Source organism: Capra hircus, chromosome 6, assembly GCF_001704415.2.
Source record: "Capra hircus breed San Clemente chromosome 6, ASM170441v1, whole genome shotgun sequence".
NCBI classification, from domain to species: domain Eukaryota; kingdom Metazoa; phylum Chordata; class Mammalia; order Artiodactyla; family Bovidae; genus Capra; species Capra hircus.
Window position 1 is genome coordinate 115,945,815 of NC_030813.1, and position 23,819 is coordinate 115,969,633.

At 58.9% G+C, this 23,819-nt stretch overlaps 1 protein-coding gene across 1 annotated transcript; it reads right to left on the reverse strand.

Annotated features, from left to right (window-relative positions):
* On the reverse strand, nucleotides 341-22,255 carry NELFA (negative elongation factor complex member A). Its single transcript, XM_018049819.1, is given in 12 exon segments — nucleotides 341-997; nucleotides 1,221-1,320; nucleotides 1,445-1,725; nucleotides 1,878-1,989; nucleotides 2,537-2,625; nucleotides 2,758-2,827; nucleotides 2,906-3,036; nucleotides 3,656-3,745; nucleotides 4,584-4,745; nucleotides 5,874-6,045; nucleotides 21,719-21,940; nucleotides 21,943-22,255. Coding segments are annotated over 12 exon segments (1,776 nt in total). The 5' UTR covers nucleotides 22,105-22,255; the 3' UTR covers nucleotides 341-812.

The following is a 23,819-nucleotide window of genomic DNA, read 5'->3' on the forward strand; positions in this document are numbered from 1 at the left end:
GGATGAAGCCGCACCCCCTTCTGCAGAAGCAGAGGTGCTAAGCCCAGACTCTGGGCCGTCCCGCCCCGTCCCGGAACCATCCATTGCTCTGAGCATCTGACACCCTCCTGACGTCTGGGGAGAGGCCACCGTGGCCCTGGAAGTGGTCTGGGGTGGGTGAGGAGCTCTGCTTCTGCCCCGCCCCCACAAACGTGGCAGTCAGAAGAGGCGGCTTCGCCAGCCTCAGCCCCAAGGCCCCCTGGACTCACAGCCTCTGGTGTGCCCCCCACCCCCGTCGTCCAGAGTGACCCCCCCGCGCAGAAAGGTCGAGCTGGCTGGAAGCAGCTCTGGGGGTTTTTCTTTAGAAAAGCTAAACTTTAATTAGGTAGTTTTTACAATGAAAACAGGTACCCAAGGACTGGTCTTAAATGCTCACAACTGTACAAAAGGCAAATACAAAACCTGTGGGTGTGAGCGCGGCCCACCCCGGGGCCCCGGGCCGGCCCCACCCCACTCTCAACCACCGTGGGCGCCACCTTTGGTCCCTCAACTGTGCGGGTGGGGCCCGTGCTGCCCTAGCAGGAAAGCCCTCCAGGTCAGCGGGATTTAAGAAAAACTAAGAAAAGGTCCAAGTCTAACAGGCGGAACTGTTGCCAAGATTAAGAAGTTACAACTTTTTTTGGCTAAGTTTAACATTCAAAAATGTAATACTGAATCCAAAAGTGTCTTAAATCACACAAAAAGGACCCATATTAAAATTTAGAAAACAAGTCCAGGACGCCCCAGAGAAACCGGATCTAAAGCGTAAGTGGGCGGGGACGTGCCCAGCGGCCCTAGGACACGTTGGCCATGGGCTTGTACTTCTTGAAGCGCGTCCACTGGCCGGTGGCGTAGTTCATCTCGAAGACCGTGTCCACCAGCATGGTGGTGCTGCCCTGGCCGTCCGACTTGGGCAGGTCTTCCGTGTGCTCGCTCAGCTTGATCTGGATCACGTCGCCCTGCTCCTGGCACGGGTTTTCTGTGGGGGCGGGCGGGGGCCGCTGGGCGGGGACCAGGGCCACAGGGCCCACCCCGGGCCCCCCGCCCCGCCCCCGCCGGGCCAGGCCCCGCCCCACCCCAGACCCACCCGGCCCCGCCCCCGGGCCAGGCCCCGCCCCACCCCAGACCCACCCGGCCCCGCCCCCACCGCCCCAGACCCACCCGGCCCCGCCCCCCCGGGCCAGGCCCCGCCCAGGACCCACCTCGGGAGCCCGCCATGAAGCCCAGGATGAGCGCCTTTTCGGGCCTCGTGACCTTGTTGGCCGTCTTGAACATCTCCTGCGCCGCGAACATCTGCTCCCTCTGCGGGGAGGCTGGTGTAGGCGCTGGGTGCCCCCTCCCCGGGCGCCGCCAGCACCCCAGCCCCCCCCACCTACCGTGCACCCCAGCCCCCCACCTACCGTGCACCCCAGCCCCCCCCACCTACCGTGAGCGACAGGTTCTTCTTGGGCTGCTGCTGGGCTGGGGGCTGCTGGGCCTGGGGGGCCACCATGGCCACCGGAGGCGTCTGGGCAGCAGGAGCGGCGGCTGGGGGCGTGGTGGGCGTCAGGGGCGAGGGGGGCGCGGCGGGTGGGGGCGCCGCGGGGCTGGGCCCACTGTTGTACAGGGGCGCCCGCTGCTTGAACTGCGCCGGGAGCGCTGGGCTCGGAGCGCCGGGCTCCTCGGGGGGGCGGCTGGCTTGCAGGCTGGCGTCCCGTGAAGACGGGGCTGCGAACAGAGCGGAGTCTACTGAGGCCCGAGATCCCCCGCTCTGCGTCCAGCCCGAACGAGAAGTGGACGCGCTCTGGTGCACGGCCCGGCCCGGCCTCCTGCCCCCAAGGCGAGCCGCAGGTCCTGGGGAAGGGCGGCGGGCCGCTCACCTGGCGGTGTCTCGGAGCTGGGGACGTAGGACGAGGCCGGGACCACGCTGGGCGTCGCCGGCAGGTAGCTCGTGGAGGGCAGAGCAGGCTCGCTGTTCAGAGACCCGAGTTTCTGGAAGACAGAGGCCATGTTGCTCCCAGAAGAGCCCTGGGCTCTGACCCCTCAGGGCCAGACCCCCAGCCTGGAGCAGCCCCGTGGGCTGGGGGCCTGGCCAGGCGGTCCCGTCTGGTCAGGGACCCCCCGCCCCCCCCCGCAAACGAGCCACCTTTGAGGAAAGACTCCAACGATGCTTTTCTTACCACAAGCATGTGATAAAAGGAAAACCCAGTCCTTTCAAGACCATGAGCACACACAGCTCTGCAGCGCTCCCCAGAGGAGACTGACGGACATGGGGGCGCCTGGCGCCCGCCTGCACGGCCCCACAGCAGAGGCCTTGGCGCCGGGACGCCCTTCTGCGACGCTGACTGCCGTCCCGCGGGGCCCAGGGGACGCCGAGGAGCCCCCCGCTCTGGGCCCGTGTCCACACCAGGGCCCCCTAGGCCCCCATCCTGCGTGTGTCCACGTACAACACGTAACGCGTGTGTCCCCGTGGACACGCCCCAGCAGCTAACGCTAGGACAGGGGCACCCACTCTGCCACCCAGGGCCCGCAGCCCTACCTGCGTGGACACCAGGCCGGCCGCGTAGTCGGGGGTGGCGTTCTCCACGACCGTCTCCTCCTTGGCGGGCTTCTCCACCGCCTCCGTGTCTGCGGGCAGAGCATGGCCTCAGTGCCCTCAGCCGGGGCGACGGGCCCCCAAAGACACGGCCACCTCAAGGGGCAGCCTGGCTGGTCTCGGGAGACGAGGCCGCCCGTGGGCACAGGTGGCCGAGTACGCACCCAGGGCCCTCCTGCGCCTCTTGGCCTCCCGGCCGGCACCAACCACATCCAGCTCGGAGATGTCCAGGAGCTGCAGACAGACAGAAGCCCCTCAGCCTTGGCGAAGGCGCACCAGGCCGGCCCGGGGCCATGCGGGGCCTGTGCCCACCTTCACGCCCCTCTCCTTCCGCAGGGGCGTCCTGGACGGCGGGATGGGCGTGCGGTTCCCGGCGGGGCTGAAGACACTGGGGGCAGTGGGGCTCCTGAAGGGCGCCTGCTTCGGGATGCCTTTTAGCGGGGCTGCGGGAGTGGGTGGGGGCGGCAGTCAAGGGCCTTGGGCGCTGCCCGGCGAGTCCCCGCACCCTCCTCCGCGCCTCCAGTCCTAGGTCTCAGCGAGGGCAGGGGGCGTGCAGACCCCAGGGTGGGGCCGTCCCAGCTGCACCAGCACCACCCCTACCCCCCGCGGGGTCCCCGATGCGCGAGGGACGGTGCCTTCCGCAGGCCCCCACTCCCTCCACCAGGCCCAGCCCAGCACCCGTCAGCGGACACCAGCGCTCGCGGTCCTCAGCAGGCCCGGCGGGCAGCAGGGAGCCCCGGAGCCCCCGTGGAGGTCAGACCCAGCCCAGGCTGGAGAGGAGGGCGCGGCAAGTCCGGAAGAGGACGGGGCGGCGGGGCGGGGCGGGCACGGCTACTGCCCTCTCCGACCCCGGCCTGTGGGCAAGCCCCGGGCGGGGCCGGGCGGACAGCGCCCGGGGAGGCCAAGGGGCCGGCAGAGCTTCACACGGAGAAGCCGGACCGTCCCGGGCCAGCCGGGTCCCTCCTCGGAGGGGCGGAAGAGCCCCCCAGTCCACACGGCAGGGCCCTGTTGGCTGCAGACGCCCGTGCCTTCCCAGACCCCCGCCCCGGGTGGCGGCCTTACTCGTGGTGTCCATCTTGCGGAGCAGCCCCCGGCCTTTGGCGTGGAAGGGCACGCCCGCACTCCTCTTGAGCTGTTGGGCCGTCTCGGTGGCTGGAAGACAAGGGCTGTGTCGGCGCTCCCCAGGCGGCGCCTCTGACCGAGGGCTCACAAGGGAGCGGACAGTGGGGGCTCCTCCCTGGAAGGGGGTGTCAGCACCGGCCGGTGGCGGAGGCCGAGGCCTCAGCTCCGCAAGGCTGAGAGCACTGCGGGCCCGATGCTGTCCAGGGGAACCACGGTGGCAGTGCTTTATCTGATTGTTTGAAAACAGGCCACTTACACACTTGTCGACATCAATACCAGAACCACTTAAAATGAAGTCTGCTATCGGTCAAAGGAACCAATATCCTAGCCTCTTTCCCAACAAGCACCTTCTACGTAGGTTTTATAGCTGCTACTTAAGGAAACATTTAAGAAAATGACCAAACATCTTTATAGTCAAATTCAGGCCATTTGCAACTCCAGAACAGTCAAGGGAGTAGCTGTCTCATCACCTGTGTGACTCGGTCGGTTCAGACATCATTTTTGGAACAAAGATTATAAATACTTTCACCTGAAAACTCGCAAGTTTCTACAGGAGATTTTTAGAACATACAGTTTAGCACAGCAATCAATGAATTTCTAATAAAAACTACGTAGAACACCGTCTTTAAAAGATAATTAGGTGCCATAAAACCTTAAGGGAACCTCAGAATAAAAACTACTGACGTGGGACAAAAGGCACGGCTGCCGGCAGCCAGTCTCCCGAAGCCGGCAGGACCTCCCAGGCCCGGCTGCGCAGGGCGCCCCAGCCCCGGCGGACAGAGGCCCCGGGCGCCCCCAGCCCTGGGCGCCCCAGCCCCCCCCAGCCCCGGGCGCCCCAGCCCCGGGCAGACAGAGGCCCGGCACTCACACTTCTGCAGCAGCTCGGCCCTCAGCGTGGCGCTCTTCGGCTTCCGTTTCAGCTGAAAGTGCTTCACCGGGGGCGTGAGGGGGCCCGCCAGTGTCGTCAGGGCGTTTTTGTTCAGGTACTGGCACTCCAGCGGAAGCATGGCGGACGCCTCACACTCGTTCACTGCTCGGAGAGCCAGCGTGTCACGAGGCGCACCTCCGCACGCAGGCGCCACCTCCACAGCCAATGTGGAGGCACGATTTCCTATTTATGTTCGTGGAGCTTCTGCTTGGAGCTCAAAACAGAGAACAAGGACCTGCTGACCGCACGCTTGCCCTCCCCAGCAGTCAGGGCCCCCAACCTGGGCCCAAGGGCAACGGAACCCCCCGGGAGCGGCTTGAAGGCCAGAGCCCCTGGCCCAGCACAGCTGGCGTCCTCATGGCTGTCTGGACGGCGCTCCGTGCACGCCCAGAGCAAGCAGGGGGTGCCCACAGCCGCCCTGGGTCTCCCCCCGCCCACCCCGTCGGGGGGTACCCCTGGGCCCCGCTGGACCCTGGGCCCCCGGAGCGGCACCCAGGCCCGTGTCGTGGCCCGTGTGTAAGCTGGGGGCGAGAGCTCAAGAGCAAGGCCTGGGGAAAGCAGAAAGCAGACAATCCCACGCTCCTGTCCCCAGGGGAGCACTCCGAATCTCCCCAGGGCTGCAGACAGAGCGGGCCCCTCCCACCTGAGAGCCCACCCAGGAGGGCCTGGACCTGCCGGGACCCTGGACGAGCTAGTCCCAGGAACACAGACACCCCAGTGTGGGCTCTGGTGCTCCGGGGCAGCTACGGGTCTGTGGGCGGCTACTGACCAAGTGCAAGCCTGCAGAGTGGGAGCGGCTACCTCAGGGCCGGGAGCAGGCACGGGCAGCTGCCCCGGATGCCCAGGCCGCCGGCCCTGCAGCAGCCCCGGGGGACAAGGCCCGCCTCTCCAGGGCTGCGGTGCTAGTTCTGAAAACTAGAGGGCTTGGGGGGACAGGCCTCCCGCCCGCATGCGTTCTCCTGCCCAGGCGCAAGCAGTTCCTAAGGGGGTTTGGGGCTCGTGTTCTGAACAGATGCGTTGTGGGTGTTCCTGCACGATCTCAGGAGCAGCCAGCTGGTGCCAGGAGCACCCAGGCTCTAGGGTACAGCCCGCCCGGAGCTGAGGGGAGGGGCGTGCGGGGCGAGGACAGGTCACCACAGCGCCTGAGCCAGGGGTGGGGGGGACCCGACAGTCCCTCCAGGAGCGCTGTCAGGCAGGCCCCCTCCACCGCAGACCGCACGCCAGACCTACCCTTCTCCCTGAGCTCTCCTAGGATGTCTTGGACGTTGGGGTTCTGCTCCTCCAGATCCAGGTTGAGAGCCCCGGTGTCGGGAAAGGACTTCAGGATGTCGGCCACCATGAGCACCCAGGGGTCCGAGTCCAGGGTGGCAAGCTGGATGATCTCCGTGAGCGCGCCCTTCATCTGCGAGAGAGCACAGAGTCTGGGCCCACCCCGGGCTGCCCGCGCGGGTCTGAGGGCGGGCGCCGAGCCGGGTCTCTGGGCGCCTCGCCTTCTCACACCCGGGCCTGCGTCAGACCTGCGGGCTCCTGGGGCTGCCGAGGGGCCAGCCTCAAAGGGGCCTCCCAGCACTCGGCAGACAGAACAGGAGCCTGCAGACGGGGCGGCGGGTGTGGGAGCTGGCCAGGGCGGGCGGCAGAGGGAGGTCCTGGTGGGCAGGGCGCGGGCAAGGGCTGCCAGGAGGCCCGGGCCGAGGCCACACCTGGGCTCCTGGGACGGAGCAGCGCCCAGGGAGGCCGCCCTCCCGAGGCCCCGGTGACGGGGGCCTGGGCTGTGGCCGCGTCGGCTGAGGCCCCAGCCACCTCCCCAGACCACCCCTGCAGCTTGGGGCCCAGACGGAGCCGGACTCGCCCCACCCCGCAGACTGAACCCTTCAGCACGGCCCTCGGCAACAGGGGGCCCTCCCACCTGGGCGCAGCCCCCATCTAGCACGCCTGGCCGCCTGCCGGTATCCGGGGCTCAGAGCGCGAGGCCCGGCCTTGGTGCCTGACACCGGGTCCCTCCTGCTGGCTGCGTGCAGGGTCGAGGGCCAGCTGGCCCAGCTCTGAAGGGCTGTACCCTGAAATACCCAGAAACGTGTTCTCTCAAAGTGTGACTGAACAGTGAACGTCCTTTTAATTTAACGCTTGTGGTGGGGGCTGTTAGGCGTCTACTACCCGCCCCCCTTGCTTTAGCTGAGCTTCACTCTTTCCTCCGTTAAAGACAAAAGGGATGAAACAGTAAACGCTTGTGTCACTCACTAGGATGAGTCAGACAGTACGAACGTGTCCGCGACAAACTGAATTTATAGAAAACGCAGAACAAGAACACCCCGACTCACACCCCGGCTCACCAGGGGCTCCACAGGCAGGCTGGGCCCAGGGCACCGTCAGGACTGCAAAACCCAGGCAGGCAGACGGCAGGGCGGCTGCCCCGCGCCAGGCACACGGTGCAGCATTCGGAGAACCACCTGGCCACTCCTTGAGAAGACCAACACGGGCCCCCTGGAGGCCTCCCGCAAGGATGCCACGCTCTGACTGCGGGGGGCCGGTTCGGCCCTTGCCCAGGGAACCAAGATCCCACAAGCCGTGAGGCAAAACCAAAATTAAAGAAAAAGACAGACCCCACGGGGCGCGAGGGCACAGACCCGGAGACTGGAGACGCCCGTCCTCCCAAACCGCATTCCTAACACCCCCAGAGCAGCAGCAATGCCAAGGCCATCATCTGATGGAAACTTCACCCACACAAGGGGACGCTGGGCTGGCAACTAAAGGGCACGCATGGCGGCACGGGTGAGCCATGAGAGCTCTGTTCGAGCAGCCACACTCGAGCGCGCACGCCTCGCGGGTCACACACCAGGACAGCTCGCCCAGCAGGCGCAGGAGGCGCACGGCAGTCCCTGGGCTGGAGGTGGCGCAGGCACAGACTGCTGGCGAGCTCGGGGTCGCCTCCTCCGGGCGACACAACTGTTCTGGTCTCAGATAGCATTGTGAGGTACCCAAACCACTGGTCTATGCATTTCAAGAGTGGATCTAACCTGAGTATCTCAGTCTGAAAACTGTATGAGCAAAGAACAGGGGGCCGCAGCTGAGCCAGAGCCCGCAGCCGTCCCCAAAGCTGGCGGTACACCTAGGCTCCTGCCTGAAGGCGGCGTGTCCCCACCCTGGCTGGGCGTCACGTGCCCAGGTGTCAGTTCTGGGTGACAGGACTGGGCTCTGTGGAGGAGAAGCCGGCAGGGACAGTCCTCGGCCCGGCCCCCCCGACACGGAGCTCCTGGAAGAGGCACGGCCCGAAAGCGCCTGCTTCAGTCCAGCAGAGTCACCGTCAGGGAGGAAGCAGCAGAGGGGCAGCCAGAGTCACGCGGAAAGAGAAGGGGCGGGAGCGCCAGCGTCCGCGGGACGCGCCTCCACGAGATACGCCCTGCGGGACGCGCCTCCACGAGACATGCCTCCACCGGGCACACAGCGTCTCTGACCACTTACAGTGCCAAGAATTTTCAAACTCGACCAAATGAGGAGATAAAGCAGAGAAATGAGTCTAGACACAGCAAGACGACAGGAAGCAACAAAAGCAATGAAGAGACCATACCAAGGAACCAACTCAAGGCATCACGTGATCTCTAAGGACGCCCTCCAGTGACCAGGAGCCCCCAGGGCCTGAGTGGACGACAGGGACGAAGTGCGTGGTGCCCCCGGTGCCGTCAGGATGGGTGGTGTCCTTCGGTAACCTCTAAGTCCAGGGGACCCCACTCAAGCTGCAGAAATATTTCTTCACAAAACTATCATCTGATTCTAACTTTCTATGAGAAAAGCAATAAAGGTGAGAAGTTGTGAAAGAAGATAACGCAAGAAAGGCCGCTGCTGCCAGGTATCATAAGTGCCCCATGAGATCAAACATGCCCTTCACCTCTCACTTCATTCCCAGATAAACTCCAAGGCAATCGGACTGCAATTTGAGAAATGAGACATAAAGGCCCTGGGAGGACCACAGAGGTCTCTCTCCTGTGTGACTGGTGAGAGCAAGTCCTCTGGAGTTACGACTCCAAACTGAGGAGCCGCAGAAGGCAAGAGCTTGAAGCTGACCGCTTCAGTATTTTTCCTATGAAGCATCACACAGAAAATCCAAATCCCATAAAAGAAATCACGAGAAATGTCACGCTGGGTGGGAAAAGAATCTGCAGCTCCTATCACAGGCAATCGCACACACACACACACTCGTGTTACACCGCACAGATGTCTCTACTACACATGAAGAGCAAACAAGGAGACTGATTCTACATGCCAATTTTTAAAATTTTACCAGTAGAAAAATGATTTAAAACTCTTAAAAATGCAAAGGCTACTCGCCCTCATTCAACATAAAAGAAGTGTAAAATAAATGCAGAAGGAGACAGTTCCCTGTGAGGGCGGGCGGGGCGGGATGGTGAAGGGCTGGCGGCACAGGCCCACGTCCAGCCCCCGAGGGCCACGGCCGGAAGACGGGGCGAGCAGCAGCTCCGCGCTCTCCAGAGGCCTTGGCAAGTGGGGCTGCGTCGGGCAGGAGCCCGAGTACTTCCCAGGGCGCAGGGGGCCACACATGGGTCAGAAGCGAGGCTGGACCCCACGCCCTCGGCAGGGAAAGCGTGGCTCCTACTCTGGACCACCAGGGAATCCCCTCTACCAAGCTCACTTCAGTGACGCTCACCAGCTTATGACCAACGCGCTTCTTCCCTGAGCGACTATTGTCTCTAAGAACTCATCCTCTGGATTAAAGGGCTAAAGGTAAGACTGGACACTAGAAAGTTCCTGGAGGCAGAACACTCTTTGACATAAATCACAGCAATATATTTTTGGATTCATCTCCCGAGACGGATGGAAACAAAAACGAACCGACGGGACCCAGTCAGAAGCTCTTACTCAGCAGAGGGAACAGCAGACCACCTGTAAAGTGGGAGAAAATGCTTGAAAAGGATGCAACCGACACAGGATTAACCTCCAAAGTGTACGAGCAGCTCGTATGGCTCAAAAAAAATAAAAATTAAAGACCTGGTAAAAGCCAGGTCAAAGTAGACACTTCTCCAAAGACATCAGTTCAGTCCGGTTGCTCAGTCCTGTCCAGCTCTTTGTGGCCCCACGGACTGCAGCGCGCCAGGCCTCCCTATGGACGGCCAAAGGCACGTGAAAAGACGCTGGACACACCAAGTGTCAGAGGAATGCGGATCAGGACTGCACCGAGGCAGCGCCTCGCACCAGCCAGAATGGCCGTCAAGACGCCTGTCAGCAGGTGAGCGCTGGAGAGGGTGTGGAGAGAAGGGAACCCTCCCTCCTGCAGTGCTGGTGGGAATGTGCCTCGGTGCAGCCACTGCGGAGAACAGTACGGAGGCGCCTTAAGGCCTGAAGACAGAGCTACCACGTGACCCTGCACTCCCACTCCTGGGCGCAGATCCAGAGAAAACCGTCACGCGTGCAGCTTCCCGTTCGCGGCAGCCAGGGCGTGGCAGCCGCCTCAGTGTCCATCAGCAGAGGCGCGGGTAAAGAGGCGGCGGCGTGCACACACAAGGGAGTGCAGACATCACGCCGTCTGCAACAATACGGGTGAAGCTAGGTCCCACACTAGGCGACCTGAGTACGTCAGACGGGAAAGAGAAACATGATGTCACCTGCGTGGCGAATCTAAAGAAAAATATACAAGTGAACTTACACACAAAACAGAGACACAGAAAACAAACTTGGCCCGAGCAAAGGGGGAGGCGTGAACTAGGGGTCTGGGATTACAACACACACACTATTATCTATGAGACAGAGAACCAGCAAGATCTACCCCACAGCACAGGGAACTAGACTCGGCGTTTTGTTAATGACGTACCGGGGACAGAACCTGAAGAAGCAGCGCTGCGTGTGAGTCTCCGGGCTCCACGCCGGGCACTGACACCAACGCTGCACAACAGCTACAAAACAATAAAAGCAGAACCCAGGCGGAAAAGGGCACGCCCTCTAGTCGCCCAGCACACCTGAGGGAACTCACGCCCGCTGAGATCCCCCAGGCGGACGGACAGGGGGTCAGGCAGTAAGGAAGGTCCTGGGCAGGAGACTGCAGTGTGGAAGGGGCACCGAGACACCAAGACGGCCCCACCGGAACGCGCGTCTGCGCAGCTCGCCCGCCCGGCAGGCGCCAAGCCCCTTCCTCAGGCCCTGGGCCACGTGGCATGCAGGACAGGGCACCGGGTCTCAGAGGCAGCTCCGGGCGAGCACCGCATTCACGGAGACGGCACCTGTATCCACAAGAGCTGCTGCTACGGGCTGACCGGGCCCCCCAAAAGCTTTACTGGAGTCCTGACAGGACCTCGGAATCCGACCTCACTCGCAGACAGGGCCGTGACGGAGGCCACGTTACAGTGAGCTCACTGGAGAGGGCTTCGGTCCGGCACAACCAGCATCCTCGTGAAAAGACCGTCTGGACAGACACACACGCGGAGGGTGGGCGGCGTGCGGCCTCCGCGGGGGAGCCAGGCACGGCCGGGGGCGAGGCCATCCCTGGCCCAGCGGTCAGGAGGGGCCCTCAGAGCTGTGGCACTGCACCCTGCTGTGGGCCCGAGGGCAGCCCCAGCAGAACAGCGCGGCCGCAGGAGGCGGCTGGGCAGTAAGGGGGGAAGAAAGAAGGAGGCTAAAGACCCAAGAGCCCAGTTACAAACTGCACGCTCCCCATGACACTGCCGTCCTGAGCGGCTCAGCGTCCTTCTAACGGAGCCCCGCTCACGGCCACAGCGCGCGAGGAGGAGGGCCCTCCGGGAAATCGAGCGCCCAGCCCAGAGGGCCGGCTCATCGAGGGAGGCGTCCCAGCACCCAGGACGAGGGCTGCCTAAGTCAGCAAGCCTAAGGTGTCCTGTTCTCGCAGCCCAGGCCTTCAGATGAAGCCGCCATCGGCGGGAAGCCTGCTGCCAGCCACGCTCTCCCAGTGACCAGGCTTGACCGCGGCTCGGGCGGGGAGACGGAGGAGGGATGAGGCAGGGGGTTCACGCCCCGAGGGCCGACCGGCACGGGCTGCCCGGAACGCACAGACCCACGCGGCACCGCAGACCCAGGAGAGAAGAGGGGCCAGCTTCAGGCAGGCACCCAGCGGGGACCGGGCCCCAGAGCGGAGCACAGGGCTGACCCGGCCTGAGGCCCAGCCGGACGCGCCAGGGCGTCTCACGGGACTGTGGACGCAGCGTGGAGAGAAAGGGCACACGGGCCGACTTCTCCCAGGGCTTCAGAAGCACAAGCCGCGAGCCCCCGGGTGTGCCACTGGGTGCCTAAGTGATGAGCAGACGGGAAGTGTAGTGGGCGGCAGCAAGACGGCAGATTTGTGACATCCAAAGCCAGCTGCGTTTAACCTCACAATGCACAGAGAGCCCCCGCAGATCCACAAAGGATGGCAGAAACACGGGCAGGCGTTACTGAGGGGCAACGAACAGACCAGACGCCTGAGAAGGCGGCACACGCGGCCAGAGGCCCCAGACAGATCAGAGGCCAGCAAACAACACGAGGCGGCGCCTCCCGCCAGCGGCTTTCCAGTGGCAGGCACGTGTTCACAGCCGGGTAGGGGCAGCGTGAGGGCAGCTCGAGCCCAGCGCGCCTCGCCGCCTCTGCGGCAAACTCACCTCACCCCACGGCGGGCAGACTGCAGCCAGGCGTGCGCGGTAACTAAGGAGCCCCGGGCCGCAGCCTGTCACCATCTGGGCTGGAGGGTGACGCACAGCGGCGACAGTGGGCCAGCTGGGCAGGTCGGGGTCACTCGCTTTCCCGCCAAGGGCCAGACAGGGACTGCATGAGGCCTTGGGGCCACCCAGGCTCTGCTGCCTTTTTTAACCAACCCTTTAATAAGGTTCAGAACAGTCTCTGTTCAAAGATCGCACAGAAAACAAGTCACAGGCCTCAGTTTGTCAACCCCTGGGTTAGATGAACAGCAACGTGGATGAATATTAAAAATAGGTTTTGCGCAGAAAAGCTGATCGAGCTATAGAAGACAATATAATTTAAGTCAATTAAAAGTATATGCCACCTCCCTTCAGTTTGAACACCCTACCAGACATGCCCAACACTGTTAGGGCTGACAGAAAAACCGAATCGGAAATCTACTCACGGCCTGCACGCTCCAAGCGGGACAGTGAAATGAATGAGACAAATGCCTCAGAAAGCAGTCCAGCGGTTTCCACCACCGAACCTGGCCGTCCGCCCCAGGAGCTGCCTCTAGAGATTGGCCACAGCGCACACACAGAAACATGTCCCCCCAGGACACTGTCAGCAGGGAGTTACGAGCTGCTCACACACATCACACACATGTGGGTCTGAAATGCTGCTGCCGAGTGAAAGCCAGATCAAAACCACGTTTATGTTGATTGCGCTTAGAGTGGAAAGTCCCTGAAAATCACACACATGTTGCAAGACGTAATTTCAGGAAGCCCAACAGACTTTGCACGATCAGTTTCTAAAAGCGTCCGCACAAGAAGAGCAGGGAAGACCGCTGCCTGTAGGGGGAGCGGGGCTAGGGACGGGGTGAGAGAGAAGTGAGAGCGGCTAGACCACGGAGGGGAATCGGAAAGTGAAGTTAGAAAAAGCTTTCTACCTTACTTATTTTGGGCAGTAAATCAGCTTAACAATAAGAGAAGGAAGAGACGGGAAACCCAGAGGCTGCCCAGATCCCAAGAGAGGAAGGAGCCGTCCGGAAATATCCACGCGGCCGCAGAGGACACGGAGGGGCCTCACCGCCGACTGCGGCCACAGCAATGACAGGCCCCAGGCAACCGGCCAGGTCAGGAGAGACACCTGCTCCCGACCATCGGGGGAAACACCAGCGCAATTTCAGGAAGCCCAACGGACTCTGGAGGATCCCTTTTACAAAACGTCTTCACCAAAACACGTCCTGGCTGCAGTCAGCGGCGGCGTGCATGTGGGCAGAACAGTCTCTCCTTCACCGGGCGCCTGGCCTGGTCTCCCAGGTGATGAACCACAGCTGACCCCGTCAGGGATTACAGGGATCCCACGGAAGTCTCGCAAGCCAGATAGCTTTACGATTTAAAGCGTTATCTCAGTCATCCCTAGAACTCTCCCTCAAACCTCCTATGGTGGCAATGATAAGGTCTCAGACAAGAGCCATCCCGGGTTTTATTAGTAGAAGCATCTCGTTTCCTCAAAGCCCTTTCAAACACAGCTAAAACATCACGAAGTCAGTGTTTATGCTTTTTGACACTTGGCAGTTAGCCAGACACCTATGGACACTGTCTCCTGAAGTCTTTCTGACTTCCTGAACCAATTCCAAAATCCTTAGAGGAAGGGGCCCTAAATCACTTCTGTAACCCCCTCAGTGAGTAAACTTAAAATTCTGGGTCATCAAACTACCTTTCCTACCTCCCTGGTATTAGTTAAGAACTCTTGTTTCAGTTCAGTCCAGTCACTCAGTCGTGTCCGACTCTTTGCAACCTCACGAACCGCAGCACGCGGTCCAAACTCATGTCCATCGAGTCGGTGATGCTATCCAGCCATCTCATCCTCTGTCGTCCTCCTCTCCTCCTGCCCCCAATCCCTCCCGGCATCAGTCTTTTCCAATGAGTCAACTCTTCCCATGAGGTGGCCAAAGTATTGGAGTTTCAGCTTTAGCATCAGTCCTTCCAATGAACACCCAGGACTGATCTCCTTTAGGATGGACTGGTTGGATCTCCTTGCAGTCCAAGGGACTCTCAAGAGTCTTCTCCAACACCACAGTGCAAAAGCATCAATTCTTTGGCGCTCAGCTTTCTTCACAGTCCAACTCTCACATCCATACATGACCACTGGAAAAACCATAGCCTTGACTAGATGGACCTTTGTTGGCAAAGTAACGTCTCTGCTTTTGAATATGCTATCTAGGTTGGTCATAACTTTCCTTCCAAGAAGTAAGCATCTTTTAATTTCATGGCTGCAGCCACCATCTGCAGTGATTTTGGAGCCCCAAAAAATAAATTCTGCCACTGTTTCCACTGTTTCCCCATCTATTTCCCATGAAGTGATGGGACCAAGTGCCATGATGTTAGTTTTCTGAATGTTGAGCTTTAAGCCAACTTTTTCACTCTCCTCTTTCACTTTCATCAAGAGGCTTTTGAGTTCTTCTTCACTTTCTGCCATAAGGGTGGTGTCATCTGTATATCTGAGGTTATTGATATTTCTCCTGGCAATCTTGATTCCAGCTTGTGCTTCCTCCAGCCCAGCGTTCTCATGATGTCCTCTGCGTATAAGTTAAATAAGCAGCCTTGACATATGCCTTTTCCTATTTGGTTTACTTAGCTTTAAAGAGAAATAGATACATCACAAAACATGTGAACTGGTTTGAAGATTTCATTAAGAAACACAAGCTGGAGCAGACGCCGCGTGTAATGTCTATGCTCACACGCCTGGGCCAAGGAGTCCAAAGCTGTTCTGGATGTGTCTGAGGGTGCGCCTACATCAGATCAACCCGGGAGCTGCAGGGAGTGAGGTGGACCGCCCTCCCCAGCGTGGCTGCCCCACATTCAATCAGCTGAAGGCCTGGACGGAGCAGACAGGCCAGTAGATCGCACTCCTCCAGCCTGACTACTGAGCTGAGACTGATCTCTCCCAGCCCTGGGACTTTGCTGAGATTCTGGCCCTTCTCTGGCCTGCTGGTTTTTCAGACGGGTCTCGAACTTGCTGGCTGCAGATCTGAGCCTTTCCAGGAGGCTGTCGTAAGCCAATTCCTGGTAATAAAGCCGGGACCTCTCTCCCCGCCTCTATATGGCATATACAGGTGCACATAAGGCCTCCCTGATGGACCCCTGGTAAAGAGTCTGCCTCCAGCGCAGGGGATGCGGGAGACTCAGGGCTCAGTCCCTGGGTCGGGAGGAGCCCCTGGAGGGAGGCACGGCAACCCACTCCAGGACTCTTGCTGGAGAATCCCACGGACAGAGGAGCCTGGCGGGCTGCAGTCTGTGGGGCGGCAGGGAGTTGGACACGGCTGCGTGTGAGCGCCCAGCACACGGGCGTCATGTCGGTCCTGTTTCTCTGGAGAACCCTAACCCGGCGCGGGACACCTGATGTTCAGTGGCTCAGTGTCTGACTCTTGGCAAACTCAAGGACTGCAGCACGTCAGGCCTCCCTGTCCCTCACCACGTCCCAGAGTTTGCTCAAACCCACGTCCACAGAGTCGGTGATGCTGTTTACCTGTCTCCTCTCTGCCGCCCCTTCTTCCTTTTGCCTTCAGTGTTTCCTAGCATCAGTCTTTTCCAGTGAATTGGCTCTTCACATCAAGCGGCCAAAGTATTAGAGCTTCAGCATCAATCTTTCCAGTGAATATTCAGGACTGATTTCCTTTAGGATGGACTGGTTGGATCTCCTTGCAGTCCAAGGGACTCTCAAGAGTCTTCTCCAGCGCCACAGTTCAAAAGCATCAGTTCTTTGGCGCTCGGCTTTCTTTATAGTCCGACTCTCACATCCATACATGACCACTGGAAAAACCACAGCTTTGACCAGACGGACCTTTGTTGGCAAAGCGATGTCTTTTCTTTTTAATACACTGTCTAGGTTTGTCACAGCTTTCCTTCCAAGGAGCAAGTGTCTTTTTATTTCATGACTGCAATCATAGTCCACAGTGATTTTGGAGCCCAAGAGAGTAGAATTATCACTGTTTGCACTGTTTCCCCACCTGTCTGTCAGGAAGTGGTGGGATCCGGCGCCGTGACCCTGGCTTTCTGAGTGCCGAGTTCTGGGCCAGCCCTGCAGCGTCCTCCCCCACCTGCACACGAGGCTCTCCAGCGTCTCTCCCCCTTTCGCCGTCCGGGTGGAGCGCACGCAGCCCAGCTACCCGGCGCCCCTTTATCTGCGGTCCCACATAAAAAGCGGCAGAAAGCCATCCCCGAAGGTGTCCGACCCTCACTGACGGAAGAAAAGTAACTAAGATAGCGAAGTCAATCAGGACGCTTGGGAATAAAAAGTTTAACGCTAAATAGATAAATAAAAATGCCTTTCAGAAAAGTAAATTATCCAGAAAGGCCTAGTTCTTTCAATATAGCTAAGTAAATTTTTCATTATAATTTCTTGTAATGATAGGCAAAATCCAAGAATAAACTACAGAAGAATCAACTAAAGAAAGCTGGTATACTTATATCAATGCTGGACCAAAAAAAACAGACAAAGCACTACCAGCTAGAGACCTTTACGTAAAGGTCTGTGGTTCAGCTCGCAAGGCAACAGCCGTAGCTCTGAACTTGTGCACATCTAACAACGCAGCTTCGCAATGTAGACACTAGACAGACGGACGATCCGAACAGAGATACGCATGCCCATCGATACAGATGATTCACCAAATCTGACCTCCTGGATATATACTGGGCAAAACTAGATGGAAACAAATGCTCCCCAAACTCACTTGCCATGGTTATAAAAACCGACCATATGTTTCGCCATTAAGCAAATCTCATTTCAAATGACTGGAATCATACAGGCTATATTCTCTGACAAGCACTCACCCCAGCCAGAAATTACTAGTGAAACATAAGCAAAACCTCTCTCCCTCTGATGTACAAAAACTAAAAAACATTTTAAATTACAAAGAGGTCAGTGAGGAAATCATCATAGACATGACAAAAAGTGTGCCTGGGTAATTACACTCTCAGCATTTGCAGGACGCAGCTAAAGACGTGAGAGAAAAAAAAGCTGACAATATGAATATTTTAGAAAAGGGAAATGGGTGGAAAATGAGATCAATATCTACATTAAGAGATCAGAAAAGGAACAACATAAATACCAAATAAAGGAAGAAAGTAATTAAAGTACAAGAATTAGTGAACATGGGCTCCTCTGGGGGTCGAGTGGTTAAGAATCCACCTTGCAGCGGACACCAGCTCGATTCCTCGTCCCGGAAGGCCCCTCGTGCTGGGGGTGACTAAACCCGTGGGCCACACAGGGAAGGCCTGCAGCGAGCGCGGGCGCCACCCTGGAGGGGGGCCGCCTCGCCACGCGGCCAGAAAACGCCCGAGCGCGGCAACAGGACCCACCACAGCCAGGTTAACATGCGTGAGTGAACAAGTCTTAAAAATAAAGAAATAACCAAGATTAGCGAACAGAAAATGAACAGATAACAGAACAATGGACAAAGTCAAAAGGTGATGCTTGGCAGTCTTCTGAGGCTGACAAACATCTGATGAGATGAATCCAGGGGGAAGCCAGGGGGAGGAAGCCGCAGTGCGCACGCCTCTGACGAGAAAAAGACGAGAGAGGGCCGCCACCCACTTCATGCTAAGAAAGCCGCAGCTTTAATACGAACTGCCAAACCACTAGGGAATACACAGTAATCCAGAAAAGTTAAGAAGAACACAAAGCCAAGCACCAACACTTCCCACAGGGAGAATCTGGGCCCCAGCTGGCTCATTACTGAGTTCTGCCAGACATTTAGGAAGAAATAATCCCACTATTAAACAAAACTTCTAAAAGAGAGGAAAACAGAAGCCGTATCACCACCGCGTTTATGAAGAAACTCAATACCAGCAGCTAACGAACAGCCTGGAAAAGAAAGACCAGAGGTTACTCTTACCCATGAGCACAGATACAAACACCTACGCAAAACACCAGGACAAGCTGCACTGCGCGTGCGCCCGTCACGCCCGACCCTTTGCAGCCCCGTGGATCGTGGCCGCCAGGCTCCCCTGCCCATGGGGTTCTCCAGGCAAGAACGCTGGCGTGGGTTGCCATTTCCTTCTCCAGGGGATCTGCCCAACCCAGGAATCAAACCCACATCTCTCGTGCCTCCCGTACTGGCAGGCAGATTCTCCACCACTGCAGCACCTGGGAGGCCACCAGGATGACACAGTTCAGTTCAGCGCAGTCGCTCAGGCGTGTCCGACTCTTTGCGACCCCATGAACCGCAGCACGCCAGGCCTCCCTGTCCATCACCAACTCCCGGAGTTCACTCAGACTCACGTCCATCCAGCCATCTCACCTCTGTTTCCCTCTTCTCCTCCTGCCCCCAATCCCTTCCAGCATCAGAGTCTTTTCCAATGAGTCAACTCTTCGCGTGAGGTGGCCAAAGTATTGGAGTTTCAGCTTTAGCATCAGTCCTTCCCAAGAACACCCAGGACTGACCTCCTTTAGAATGGACTAGTTGGATCTCCTTGCAGTCCAAGAGACTCTCAAAAGTCTTCTCCAACAGCACAGTCCAAAAGTATCAATTCTTCAGTGCTCAGCTTTCTTCACGGTCCAACTCACATCCATACACGACCACAGGAAAAACCATAGCCTTGACTAGACGGACCTTTGTTGGCAAAGTAATGTCTTTGCTTTTTACTATGCTATCTAGGTTGGTCATAACCCTCCTTCCAAGGAGTAAGCGTTTTTTAATTTCATGGTGGCAATCACCATCTGCTGTGATTTTGGAGCCCCAAAACACAAAGTCTGCCACTGCTTCCCCATCTATTTCCCATGAAGGGATGGGACCAGATGCCATGATCTTAGTTTTCTGAATGTTGTGACACAGTCCTACACATAAAATGACCAAGTTAGGTTTACCTCAGGGAAGCTAGGTTGATTAGCAATTAATGCTACTTCGTAAATGTGAGAACCTATATGTCAATAGACATTAAAAACACTGGATAAATTCAATATTCATTTATGTTTACCCTTACCACAACTGTTAACAAAACTGGGTTTACCTCTTGGTTGGCATTGAGCCAAAAGACACAACCAAGCTAAACGGTGGGAGGAGGAGGGATTTACTACTTGCAGCAAGTAAGGAGGAAGCTACCCTGAGCGAGGTGACCTGCATATTCATGAAAGGGCTTTTGGCGGTTGGGAGTCCAACCTTTAGTTGACTGAGTCCCAGGAGTCAAGATTATCACTCCATCCTCTACCTGGGTGGGGGTCTTAGTTCTTGCAGAACTCAAAGACAGGTATCAGACTGTTATGCATATCCCTTGGGGAAGAACTAGGACTCTGGTTAATGGCAACTATGTCTTCCTGACTGCAGAGACATCATTTTGCTGACAAAGGTCCATACAGCCAAGGCTATGGTTTTTCCAGTGGTCATGTGAGGATGTGAGAGTTGGACCATAAAGGCGGCTGAGTGCTAAAGAATTGATGGTTTTGAAGTGTGGTGTTGGAGCAGACTCTTGAGAGTCCCTTGGACTGCAAGGAGATCAAATCAGTCCATCCTAAAGGAGATCAGTCGTGAATATTCATTGGAAAGATTGATGATGAAGCTGAAACTCCAATACTTTGGCCACCTGATGTGAAGAGCTGACTCATTGGAAAAGACCCTGATGCTGGGAAGGATTGAAGGCGGAAGGAGAAGGGGACGACAGAGGAGGAGATGGCTGGATGAGTCTGAGCAAGCTCTGGGAGACAGGGAGGGACAGGGAAGCCTGGCCTGCTGCACATGGGGTCCAAAAAGTCGGACACAACTGCGTGACTGAGCTCTTCCTTTGCTCCTGCCTTCTCTCACTTCTCTCAAGATTGTTAATTACTAAGACCTGCTCAAGGGCAAACTTTGTGGCCAGGCTTAGATGGCAAAATGGCCTAAGCCCAAATGGCTTTTTCTTAAAGTTTGGCCGTGAACTCAGGACAAGTATGGTTAATAATAGGTTGAGGGGGGAGGTGCAAACTTCCACCCACCCTAGGCCAGGTTCCCGGAGGGCTCTGCACCAGAGAAATGCTCTGCAGAAGTGAAAGGCACAACCAGACATCGCGGAGCATCCCCCAACAAGCATATCCTAAGAGTACAGCTGCCTAGTTACAGCTAAGAGCTTCTGGGATCCAAACACTCGGCGAAGAAAGCTAAGTCAAGACACAACTGGAGGACATTTGTAACATAAATAAGTGGAAAAAAAAGATTACTATACAAAATTTATTTTAAAAAAATACTCCTACAAACTGGGAACTCCCTGTGGGTCGTGGTTAGCACTCCAAGCTTCCACCGCAGGAGGAACGGGAACCAAGATCCTAGCAGCTACCTGCTGCACCAACACATAGATAAACTATAGCTTTTAAAAGCGCCTACAAGACAACGAAAAAAAACACAAAGAGGAAAACAACTTTTGGACAGACAATTCACTGAAAGAACAGTGAACCAACGCGGGAAGCCGCATACTAAGGGAACCGAATGCGATCCAGCAGCGAGCATTAAACCACGGCGGGGGCCGCCTGCCGGATGCATCTGTCAAAGGTGTTACCGGAAGCAGGCAGACACACCCACACCCCTCACACAAAACACACGACACCACACCGCGATGTCCAGCTCAAAGCAGGGAAAACCCAACTGGACGGCTGGAAAAGGCACATCCAACCGACACGTCGCCAAGCAGAGCAGGGAAGCGGTCCCCTCTCAAGGGAGCGGGCGGAGGGGAAGGAGGCTCCGGACGGAGCCGCCTTCTGCTCCTTCAGCAGCGTGAGGACAGGCGGGTTGCCGTGCGGCTGGTAAACTGATCAGCTGCACCCCTGTGCACGTTAGATGCTGAAGCTCCGATACTGTGGCCAACTGCACCGCGAAGATGTGACTCACTGGGAAAGACCCTGGTGCTGGGAACGACTGAAGGCAGGAGAAGGGGACGACAGGGGATGAGATGGCTGGATGGCGCCACCGACTCGATGGACAGGAGTCTGAGTGAACTCCCGGAGTTGGCGATGGACACGGGGGCCTGGGGTGCCGCAGCCCACGGGGTGGCCAAGAGTCGGACACGACCGAGCGACTGCGCTGAACCGGACACGTTAGACGCTCCGTCCACGACGGGACAGGAAACCGCCGACGACGAGAGCGGGAGCGGCGCTGAGACGGGGCTGGAGGGCGCGCAAACGAGGACAGCGCCTCAGCGCTTTGAGAAACTCCTTATTTTGCGCAAAAAGTGACATAACGTACCGTTAAGGAGAAAAAAAAACGAGGACAGACCCACTGAGGAGAAAGAAGCGAAAAACGCGAGTGTGTGGCGAGAGCCCGGGGCGCCAGGTGACCCACCGGGCGGAGGCCCCAGACGCTGAGGGCCCCGAGGCCGGCGCCCCGAGGCCTCCAGCGCGCGGAGGGCCGAGCAGGGGGCCGGGGGCACGAGGGCCGCGAGCGGAGGGCAGAGGCGGCGGCGCGCGAGGGGCCGCGAGGGCCGGGGCCGCCTCACCTCGTCCACCGTGCGGCGCGGGAGGTGCAGCGTCCCGAGCAGCAGCTTGAGCTTCACGGCCGACGAGAGGCCGTGGAAGCAGAGGCGGATGTTGTCGATGACGGCGGCCGTGAGCAGGGACGCGATGCTGGGCGGCGCCCACAGCTCGTCCGTGGCCCCCAGCTTGTTGTGCAGCCACAGGCCCGTGTCGCTCTCCCGCATGGACGCCATCTTGGGGGGAAAAAAGCCGAGCGCCGCCGAGCCGGCATCTTATGAGGACACCTACGCGCCCGCGGCGAGGACCCCCAACATGGCGGCGCCCGCCCGGCGCGCCGCGGTGACGTTGCCGGCGGGGCGGGGCCTCGGCGAGGCGCGAGGTCCTCAGGCTGGCGTCCGTAAGGAAACATGAAGGCGCCCGCCCGGCGCGCCGCGTGACGTCACCGGAGGGCGGGGCCTCGACGAGGAGCTTCGTGGCGGCGCGAGGTCCTCTCCGCGGCGGCCGTAAGGTAACATGGCGGCGCCTGCGGCCGGGCCTCCCGGGTCGCGGAAGATGACGTCATGCGGGTGTGGGCGCGCGGCCGGCGGCGGCGGGGGGGGGCGGGCGGCCGGCGGGCGGCGGCGGCGGCGGCGGCGGCGGCGTTGCTACTCCGGGCTGTGGAGTGGCCGGCGGGCGCGGCCGCGCGGCCCGGCCCCCTCCCCGCGGGACGGGCCCCCGAGGGCGGCCGCGGCCCGGGTCCCGCGCCGCTCGGCGCGAGGCTGTCCTGGACGGGAGTCTTCGCCCAGCCGGGGCGGCTGCGGTCCAGCCCGCGCCCGTCCAGCGCGTGCGCGCGAGCCCCCCGCCGCGGGCCTGGCGCTGCCCCAGCTGCTGGGGACACGGGGGCAGCTTGTCCTGCCCGAGCCTCCGCCCTGGCGGCCCCAGGGAGGGGGGCGGGCGCGCGCCGCACGGCCGGCCTGCGGGCCCCTGGCCAGCGTCAGGGCGCAGCCCCGGGGCCCGAGGGTAGGTGCCCTTCCAGGCGGTGGGCGCCCATCTGAAAGGGAGTCGGCCCTGCCTGGTGGGTGCTGAGGGCGGCGGTTCTGAGCGCCCTTAGGCTCCAGCCAGCCTCGGGCCGGACCTCGGGCTGGGCGGCCCGCGGAGGGAGGGCGCTGCTGTCGGGGAGAGCTCCTCTCGGCGCAGACTTGCCTTCCGTCTGCCTCGCCCCGCCGGAAAGAGGCCCTGTGGCCCAAGCGCCCCAACTCTGCCCTCTGGGCCACAGCCTCCAGCCTTGCCCCTTCACCCAGACCCCTGGGGGGAGAGGTCAGCGGGTCCATCACACCCTTCCCATCAGGGCCAGCTGACCTCCGGGTCGCCTGCATTGCGGGCGGACTGCCGCTGAGTCACCAGATGTTCCACCTACCTAGTCTCTGCTACAAAACTTCTGTGTATCCTGGCTTCTCCCTTGCCTCTCGAGAGCAGTCTCAGGGTTAGCTGAGACGCTATGTCCTGGACTTAAGTCCTCAGTTTTGTGTACCAAATAAAACATAACTTTCAAGTTGTACTTTTTTTTTCCAGTCCACACCAGCATCTTATTTTAGCTGTTTCAAGTTACGAAAAGTCTGTAGAAACCATTTCAAATAGGCAGTCCTAAAACATAATTACTCGTAAAGTGTGTGTGTGTGTGTGTGTGTGTGTGTGTGTGTGTGTGTGTGAAAGCCGCTGGGTCCTGTCCGACTCTTTGCAACCTCATGGACTGTATGGAATTCTCCAGGCCAGAATACTGGAGTGGGTAGCTTTTCCCTTTTCCAGGGGATCTTCCCAACCCAGGGATAAACCCAGGTCTCCTGCTTTACAGGCGGATTCTTTACCAGGTGAGCCAGGAGGGAGGCCGATTACTCCTGAAGAGTTCATCTAAAAGCGCTTCCTTCATTGACATTTACTTACAAGCTTTGACTCTGCCTCTGAGCACCAGAAGAAAGGTTTGCATGGGTCCTGCCCTATTTGAGTTTCATCATCTCAAGTTATCTTTGTTGCTGACAAATTTTGTAACAGGAATCATCAGATCTTAAAATTTGACTTCTATTTCTGCTTTATTGACTATGCCAAAGCCTTTGACTGTGTGGATCACAATAAACTGTGGAAAATTCT